At 33.5% G+C, this 10,512-nt stretch overlaps 1 protein-coding gene across 1 annotated transcript; it reads left to right on the plus strand.

The window, feature by feature from the left end:
- Positions 1–1,298: 1,298 nt before the first annotated feature.
- Positions 1,299–1,955, plus strand: LOC130452894 (protein mago nashi). The gene has a single exon (XM_056792397.1). The coding sequence runs from the start codon at positions 1,465–1,467 to the stop codon at positions 1,900–1,902; it is 438 nt and encodes a 145-aa protein (XP_056648375.1). The 5' UTR covers positions 1,299–1,464; the 3' UTR covers positions 1,903–1,955.
- The last annotated feature ends 8,557 nt before the right edge of the window (positions 1,956–10,512 follow it).

The following is a 10,512-nucleotide window of genomic DNA, read 5'->3' on the forward strand; positions in this document are numbered from 1 at the left end:
AGTAGTGTAAACAGATTGTTTCAGTATAAATATCACTAACGGTCTCAGAAATTCCAATTTAGAAACTTAACGATGTTTCGGTTTGGTGCTCTTTGATTTTAACCCAGGATTCCATTCCACGGCCAACTCCGACTTAACCTGGTTCGCGTGGTACCGAGTTGTACTTACAACACAGTTTCGTGGGTCGTCGGTAGCTACTTTTAAATAAACCATCCATTACCAAATAGTTTTTCTATTGACTGAAAAATGCAAAAATTAATCGAAATTGTGAGATCCTTTCTTGTGAGATTATATTATGAGAGCAAAACTGAAGGATGATTTGTGAGAGAACAAAGCAAATGAATGAAATTTCTCACTCTTTTTCGCAAATTTTTGTTGGTAGTTGCAACATAATAAATCTTTTGTAATCCTCAGATTCAGACTCCAGATCAAAAAGAAGCTGCTGGCTCGCTATCATCTTGTATACTAATGGGGATTTGGGGCGTGGGCTGTGTTCAATATGCGTTGTTACTATTAAAAAACGTGGACACGGGCTGGTTCTGGCCCTCACGTGGGCTGGGTTCAATTTGCGGCAGGCCTTATGGTCACTGGCCGGCAATACATGTGTTTAAATTTAGTATCGTAGAACGTTTTCGCTTGTCAGTTGCTGGTGGACCACCAACTCGATCGTGACACGTTATGAAAACAGTATTTTTTATTTCATTCCATTTCTAGTCTTGTTAATCAGAGTGTATCAGCGGTCCGGTTACGGTTAGGCGGTGGTTGTACCGATAACAGAATACTTTATTAATTAAATGTTTTCAAATAATTCCACAATATAATTAAAAATGACACTTGTTTCGATATTACCAAATATCACATGTCATTTTTTCATTACTTGGTGGAATTATTTAGAAACGGTGTATCATTTAAAAAACAATTTGAGTACATTCCAATTTAATTTATATATGTGATATACAGATTGTTCTACTTCTCTCTAACTATCGTAATTAAGTTACATACCTACTGTTGATGTTTACCACAATAATGGAAATTTTAAAAACTAAATATAATAAAGGTACATTTTGATTTAAAAAATTTTATCTCCTTCTATCAATTATAATAATATCAACGAAACATGTTACTATTGATAAATACAAAAATAAAATTTGAAATATAAAAAATATATTTCATAGAAATTGGTTAAATATATATTTTTGCATAGCGCTTCTCTAATGCAATGTACTTTTGATAACGTACTACCACTAGCACAATAACCGTCACAACATGGTGCAACAATCAATTTATATTCGAACGCACCAAAGGTTAGGTATCGAACAAAAACGCTACAACAAAACCTAACCTATTATCTGTCGCTTTGACTCTACGCTTTAGAAAGTGTTTACAGTTAACTTAAACTTTTTAATTGAACAGTTAAGTAAAATTGGTTTTATTAGTGTAACAACTTGATTTTTATTATTTACAATGGCCGATTTTTATATTCGATATTATGTAGGCCATAAGGGTAAATTTGGGCATGAGTTTCTTGAATTTGAATTTCGGCCTGATGGTAAGCTCCGATATGCCAACAATTCAAATTATAAAAATGATACTATGATCAGAAAAGAAGTTTACGTACATCAGTGTGTGATGGAAGAACTCAAAAGGATTATAATAGATTCGGAAATAATGCAAGAAGATGATTCCTTGTGGCCCCCTCCAGATCGTATTGGAAGACAAGAGCTTGAAATCGTCATAAAAGATGAACACATTTCATTTACTACATCAAAAACCGGTTCTCTAGTGGATGTAAGTCAATCTAAGGATCCAGAAGGATTACGATGCTTTTACTATTTGGTTCAAGATTTAAAGTGTTTGGTGTTTTCTTTGATTGGTTTACATTTCAAAATTAAACCTATATAATTTTTAGTTCTCTTTATAAGTGAAGTAATCAAATAAAGTATCAATATTCAAAAGTGTTTTAGTGTAAGAAATCCCAGTATATAAGTTTTGTAATTAATATAGTTTTGACATTTTTGAAATAGTGTATCTAATTATATGATAATAAGATTAATTTTCATTACTTTGATAATGTATAAGACTATTCAAAAATATTTTTAACTACTAACATGTGGGTGATTTTATTTCCTTGTAAAAATTTAATAGACTTGAAGTGTATAGGGTTCCAATATACAAGTATATAAGAAATTCATTTTTACAGTTTCTAATAAATCTTTTCAACTATTTGTGTCAATTTTTTATTGTTATCAACATACTTAGACTATATGAATTCTGTTATGAATAATAATAATAATATATTTTTTATAGATAAGAAAGTCTTAGTTTATAAATTGAGGTGAAGCAAATAATTTCAATTTTCTGATTTTCGCTAGTTTTATTTTGATAAATACTGAAATGGACCGAAAAGTCAAAATTATTAACTGTTTTTAAAAAGCTAATTTTATATAATCAAGATGATTTAGCAACAAAACAATGTAAAAAGACCTAAGAAGTAATAATTTCAAAGTTTATTTGGAAGTAAAGAAACCCAAATATGCGAGAGATATGCCAAAATTCACCGATGAAAAACTGCAAAAAGGGGATGCAGAATGTTTCTTCAAAATAGAAAAGATACTATAGCAGCAATATGGCAAGATTCTAAAGAGGATTTAATTCCTTCCAACTGCCACTTCCCAGACATCACATAAGTGATTACAACAGATTCATGGGAGGAATAGATTTGTCTGACCAAAAAATATGCTTATATGACAGAAGATCTACAAAATGGTGCAAAAAGTTTTTTATACACTTTTGCAATGCAATTGTTAAAAGAAAAAAATCAGGTCGACTTGCAAATGCAACAAAACTTATGATGAATATTGGGGACCATTTGCCGTTGGAAAAACCAACAAGAAGATTTGCTCGCTGTACCAAACAAAATAAGGAAACACGAACAAAAACTGTGTGCGCAATGTGCAAAATTGCAGTCTGCAAGAATTGTTTTGCGTTATATAATACGTAGAAAGTTGTATCATAAATATTGTAAAAGGGTGTCATCTAATAAATATTTTTTTGAACCAGTAAACAGAACTTTTCACTGTGTTTTATATCGTCATTTCAGCACCGGTGAAACATATATGTCCCACTCTCGAAAATGACCCAACATTTAAAATTTTTACAGGATGAGTAGACTATTTACTTTAAAGTCATAATATACCTTTTTGTTCGCATTTAAAGGTTTAACTATCGCAAATGAGAAAAGTTTCATTGAAAATATTTATTTTAAAAATATATGGTTAAATATTTTGTGCCAAAACTATAGGGACATAAGTTATGATTTTTAATACCGAATTTATAAAAAAATTATTTCTACTGCAACGAAAATTTTATAGTTTATTCTGTAAACTTCATAGTCAGTCGTAAGAAACTCACTTTATTTGAAATAAACAACAGCTTCATTAAAGCAGCTGGTCTAGTTATTTTTGACGTCTGTGTAAAATAGTTGAAAAGGTTAATTTTTTATTACCATCTTTAGCTATAAACTAACTAACATTCGAATGGTGTTTTTATTTAAAACTTCAATTGCTACTTACCTTGTTTCTGCAGTACAAGAATTATTACAACTAAATACAAATAAAAAACCATCAATTAAATGAGAAATAATCAATGGCTAAAGAAAATTGGCAAATATATTTTTAAATCAATGTCTGCAAGTAAGCTTTCAAGCAATACCTATCGAAATTTTAAACACTTCTGTTTGTTTTGTGCTTAACTTTTTTTGACATTAGTTTCAACTGTTGCATTCAAGTTTAGATATGAAGTTTATCAAACACGAGTGTGTACTTTGAAAAGTGATAATCCGGTGGTAGCTAAAGGTATAAAGAAAAACTTGAAAGCAGTTGTTGTGTTCTGAAATTTAACAGCAATATTGGTGTTACCGCTAAGTTAGATGTGAAGTTAATTAGTGTATAATATGACTAAAGTTACCAAATCCTAAATATATTGTAGTTGCATAGAATAGGAAATATTCCTCTTAAAATTATCTTCTTCCAGTTTACGTTATATTATTAATAGTAATCACCTATTCTTTGGATGATATGAATATTTCATTGCTGATTTTTTTGTCAGTATAAATTCGCGTTTGGCATCACATGGTTGCATTTAACCAACAGCAAGACTACAAACATTTCCGTCTTGATTGCCAAATAGAAGGTCACCAGACTAGTGCAGCAAGATGCGAACGAAGTTCGCTGAGCACTCGAGAAAATTCAGAATACTTCAAATAAATGTGGTCAGGGGGAGACAAGCGCATGATCTACTCACGGCTACTACTAAAGATGTACAAGTAGATGAAATTTTAATACAAGAACCCAATAAATCGGTGGCGATAAACTCAAATATGTTGATTGCTAAGAGAAAAGACATCGTGCTAGCATTCTATTAACTCACAGTACAGGATAAGGGTTGTGGCACTGGGCTTCACCTGAATTGAAATGGATGATGCACTTTCATCAAAGAGAACTCATCAGTAATACGCTTACGCGGTCCCAAAGGTTTATAAAGTTGGAAGCAAAAAGAGGTGTGGTTTTAATGGGTAGGACACCCTCTTTAGCGAGGCGCGAGTCCCACATATTGTACGTAGAAAGTATTTCCACACCTCCCAAGAAACCAACAGCAAGACTAATTTTTATTTGTCAAACGTGTAGATGAAATGTGGATTTTTAAAATTACATATGTTTTATACCACATGTTTTTGATTCAAATGAAACACGAGTTATGCTAAGCCTTAATTTCAATGAATTTACTATTTACCTCTTACCTACACTAAGTATAACATTAAATAATAACAAAGTCATGTTTCCGGGAGAAAAGTTTTAAATGTGAGAATAATGGGGTCTAAAAACCAACAAATAACTTCACAAAGCAAATAAATCTTCACACAGAAGCTTACAGCAAAAGCATTCGCTTAGCCCGCGTTGGCCATTTTCAAGGGGCATCAGCTAATTTTTGGTGCATTCTACTAAGCACTGACGCCAATCATGTTCACAAACACGGTCGCTCCTGTTCTACTTAGTACAGAGAATTACAATCGTGAATCCAAATGGAATGAATGGATTATGAAGTGGTTTGAGCATTCGAAAATAATAACAAATGTCAAAACAGACAAAATACAGTAAAAGTTCTAAGAGATTATGTTATAATTTGTATATCATGGAATATTTTAGTAACGTGCTTAAGTTATTTACATTAAAGTAAAATTCATAGTAAGATATATGGTTGCAATGAAGATTGTGTTAAAAGTTTTGGTAAAACATCTGCTTACTAAGAAATATCGATCGCATTCATCGGAGGAAACCGTTGTGCAACTGTTGTAAACCCCTAGGAGAATCGTGGAGTTGAAACGCGAGAAAAGTTAACAAAAATTAACAAGATCAGAAGTTTGTTACATTAACTGTGTTCTGTGATCAAACGTTAAGTAGCCTTCTTAGAATAAAAATGATTGAATTCGGTCAGGAGGGTCAGAAAAATGAAATAAAGCTCCATGATTTATTCGCATAATTTAGATTTGAATTATAATGTTCATTTATATATACACTGGCGCGCAAAAAATTGCGGTTGCCTCAAAATTTTTATGTACTTTGAAATTTTACGTTTTCAGATAGTATTCGCAACCTGTACATCATTGCATGTGCGTTTGTAAGCTGAATGTGATACTCTATACTAAAGAAAAATGCATTTTTTTTCTTGGATTTGATGATTTATACTGAAAAAGCAACAAATTAAAATTTTGGGCGAAATTCAACATTTTTGTTGTTAAGGAAGATATGGAACGAGCAAAATAAAAAAACTTGATACTAATAACGTATATTCCCTCCTCTTACATTGATGACTGCTTGAAGTTGGCGCGGCATACTTTGAATTAAGTTGCGTATCACATTCTGGTCGATGTTATCCCATTCCTGCAAAAGCAATCTTCTTAGCTCCTGGGCAGTTCTTTGTGCTGGTGTGTGTCTGCGGATCTGGCTGTATGTGGTCTAGCATTATCTTGCATAAAAATGCCACGTCACCATGAAAGGCATAACATGGTCTTCTAGCACCTCCGTAATGTACCTATGAGAGGTTAGGGAGCCAGTTTCTATGAAGACAAACTCTGTACGAAATTGTGCAGTAATTCCCTTTCAAACCATAACTGACCCACCGCCAAATGGAAGACTCTCGTCAATACAAACTTCAACATATCTTTCTCCAGGTCTTCTCCATACTCGTCGACGTCCGTCTGATCCAGTGGGGTAAAAACGCGACTCATCTGAGAACAATACCCAGCTCCAGTCATCATCATTCCAACGAACGGGATCTCGGGCAAATGTCTATCCTGCTTTCCGATGCTGGCGTTGCAACGGGATACCTGTTGCCATTCTTCTGCATGACAGTCCAGCAGCATGAAGTCTTCTTTTAACGGTCCATTCACTAACGTTGACATTTCTCACATCTTCCAATTGATTTCACAAACCGCAGTAGCTGTCCTATTCCGCAAACTTGTGAACACCAAAAAACGGTCATCTCGTTGAGCGGTGACTCTTTTTGCCCAGACCCTGGTCTTCTAGTGATCAGGCTAGGTTCCAGAAAGCGCTGGTACACTCTTTGCACACCACAAAGACTAGCACCAACAGTTCTTGCAATTTCACGTTACTCCCGACCAGCTTGTAACAGCGTAACAATTCTTGCGACAACAATCGGATCTAAAGGCATTATGGGCCCGTTAAATCACTACACTTTGCAATCGTTAGATTTTACACAAAGAATCAACAGTAAACTGGAAAACAAGCAAAGGAAATGTGAATGTTCAATTAGCGCAACGACACATTTTTCATCAAAGTCGTACTCTAATACATCGAATGACAGTTGTCAAGTTTCGGAGAAAATTTGTTTTAACGTCTACTAATCCTTATCAATATTGACGCTAAAATTATTAGCAATTTCTGAAGTGAACTAAATTTTTTGCTTGCCAGTGTACATATAAAAGTGAGTGAATGCTGGATACACATCGTAATTTAAAAAAAATAGACAAAGTACAACCAAATAATGAACATTCGATAAGTTTAATAAAAATAATTTCGCGTGAACACACTACACCGGTAGGTAGCAGTAGTGTTAAGAGCTACGTCAACTAGATGGTATAATGGTACCCATAATTGTTTAAAATAATAATTACAAAGAATCTTTCATTTTCATATATTCATATTTACTTTTTTTAGTAAATATACTGATTTATAAATTGCGTAAATTGTTTACGAGCCGATTTGTGATTGCCTTTTTAAAGAAAATTTCATTAATTTAATAGTAAACTACAGCAGACTTGACCCGTATTGCCCCCACTCTTCTGAGAAACTATAACAAGAGTAGATCGGCTGAATGTATCAATCTAAGTAAGAACAATCTACGAATACTTACAGGAGTTCTGTCGAGGCATTGTCACCTCAACAAACACCTGAAGACGCTAGGCCTAGCAGATAATGTGGCGTGCAGTTTTTTTGCACAAAGGAGGAAACCTCTATCCACATTCTCTCGAAGTATGAAACACTTAGGAGCTCCAGAGCACTATACCTGGTAGCGCTTGGAATAGAAGACGAAGATCTCTGGTAATTAAAGCTATCCCATATTCTAGAATTACATTCAGCTGTAAATGATGGATTCTCTAGTATCGCAGCAAGAAAAGGGGACACAATAGATCCTTTGGGTGGCAGATACGGGACCCCAAATCCATAAATACATACATTAGCCCCATTCAAATACGTCGCCAAGGGGGGCAGGGGGGGCAGTTGTCCCTCCTAGAGATTAAATGTAGCTAGCCGCAAAGCGAACAAAGTCCTTAGGCCTTGCGAACAATTGACTTGATTATCGATTAATAAATTCCGAATCGCATGACAAATTAAGGTTCTATGTATATTGTAGAGAGTATTGAAATATTCAGAATAACATTAAGATTTTGACATCCGTTTTTAAAATCACCGTCATTTTCATCACGATTACATCAGATTTGCAAAAACGCAAGGCCATTATACAGTGTAAAAATATGTAGGTAGGTATGGTGTGTATGTGTATTGCATTTATTTCTACGACAGCCGTTCACCAACATTAACGTTAGTTTTGTGTAGTTTGTGTCCCATTTGTAGCTTTAGACGTAGTCAAAACCTCGGAACACGTTAAAAGGATTTTACTTTTAATTAAAAACGTAATAGACGAAATTATAAAGGAAGCTGCTGTTGTTGCACAGAAAGTCGGACTGGAGGAGGACATTATATCAATGCCCAGTATTTCGAGGAAACAACGTCATAGAAGCAATTATCCAGCTGAAAGCCCTTCAGAATACTAGAAGAGAATCCAAGTAATACCATACTTGGATTCAATTATCACATACCTTGAAGTACGTTTTGCTGAAGAAAATACGCCATCTTTCGGATTATCTAAGTTATAGCCGGCGCAGATGCAAAAGATGACAACTGAAAATCTTAAACTTGTGAATCTATTACCCAGTGTTATGATTTATCGAACATAAAGAATAAAATCGAACTTTGGCAGAAATTGTGGCACGATAAGGTTAATCTAACAAATCTAACAGTTGTTGATGTCCTAAAAGAAACAAATTCTTTTTTTCCCGAAACGGAAAAAGGATTAAAAATTTTAATCGCTTTACCGTGCAGGACCTGTACAGTACAGCGATCCTTTAGCAGCCTCAGAAGACTAAAGAAGACTAAGAAGCACCATGGCAGAAGATCGCCTTAATGGTCCGGCCATGATGAGTGTACACAAAGCTATAATAAATAGAAACCTGAATAATTTTAATGATAAAGTGGTTGAAAGTTTTGCTAAAAATCCCCGTAGGCTTTAATTAAACCAGCCCTGTGGAGGGCTGGTGCAGTTTTATACATTGATATTGATATTAAAACCGTTCTTATTACAATCGTCATCGAAGCAAAGACTTCCAAAGTGTAACGCTTCATGCTATCGACTGTACCAGGCGTTCATATTTTTTATCCTACATAATATTGCTCCATTACCACACCCCTTAGTCATAAGCTACATGTAGACGTTGCCTTTTATGTCTTATACTTTGGAGAATCAATAGAGGTCACAATTTCAAGTACCAGTTGCATTAAAAGTATCATAGTGTTTTGCTATATGGATTTGTTCGTTATTTTGTGACTGTATTTATCCTAAAGAAATAATAAGTTTTATAAACACATAAATGTATTTTAATTAGGAAACTAATTACAGTCAACTTTATACGATTTACAATACAAAAATGTAACAGTGTGCATATAAATTATTGTTTACTATTTTTATTACTGTTTTCTTCAGGTTTGTAAGAATTTGAGTCTGCAGGTCTATCAGGAAAGAAATCGTAATTTTCCCACATTCCTGTTACTTTGCCAAAATAGAAGGATCCAATGAAAAAAACGATTCCAAAAACGAGATTTTTATTGTGCTTCTTTTGTAATTCTGCATATTTTATCTGCCAATTTCCTTCGGGCTGATGATAATCATTATAATTTCCTTCCCACCGCACATTTTTAGAAGCATAACGATTCAATAGCTTTGAAAGATGCTTTCTTTTAAATAGAGATTTATACACTTGTATCGAGAACATATTTAATACTTTCGAAATGTCAAATTTGTGTCAAAATTATGAATTCCCTTAACAGCTGAGCTAAATATTTTTTTTTGTTGACAAAATCAAAATTTCGTTATTCCAAATCTTGTTTTTATTTTTTATGACTATTAAATTACCGTTGTTGTATGTACAGTCGATAAAGTTAATCTTCATTCTGACGTCACTAACAGTAATCAAAAACTTTGGCAACAAATTTTATGATATACGTTCTTTTGGATGTCTTATCATAACCTTATTATGTCATTTTCAGCTGTCGTTTGCATGAAAACGAATTTGTTCAAGGTCTCGTTCGAACAGTTCATCTTGAGAGTCGTACATTTTGCTTGGAGGATATATATCAGACTATTTCCTTCGAAAAATTTAAGCCAACCAAAAAGCTGTAATATTTTATGTTTACCTAGCAACGATCAAATTTCAACGATAATACTGCACTAGTGCAAATTATCGATAATTTGCACTAGTGCCAAATTTTCGTCTAGGATTAATAAACATCATTTGGTTTTAATTTTATATTTTAAGAAAAGGAACAATTATTGTTTATTTTAAATTAAATTTTTCTCGGGAAATAGTCTGCCAAAATGCCCTCTCGTGCATGTCAAATTGTCTCATAATTTCCTCTCGTGCGCGAATTAAATTATCGACAATTTGACATGCACTCGGAACATTAATATTGATTATTGAGTTATCGATCGTGTGCGTGTTTATAGTAAAAAAAAGTGTTTTTAATAACAAAAATAATGGAGAGAAGTGAATTTTATCAATTACTAAGTCTAAAAATTAGTGGTGAGAATAATCGATTTTGCAAGGTTTTTCCTCAACTCTTGTACTTATATGATGGACCCGGTAAACTATTCGATATT

Source organism: Diorhabda sublineata, chromosome 2 (genome assembly GCF_026230105.1).
Source record: "Diorhabda sublineata isolate icDioSubl1.1 chromosome 2, icDioSubl1.1, whole genome shotgun sequence".
In the NCBI taxonomy this organism is placed as follows: domain Eukaryota; kingdom Metazoa; phylum Arthropoda; class Insecta; order Coleoptera; family Chrysomelidae; genus Diorhabda; species Diorhabda sublineata.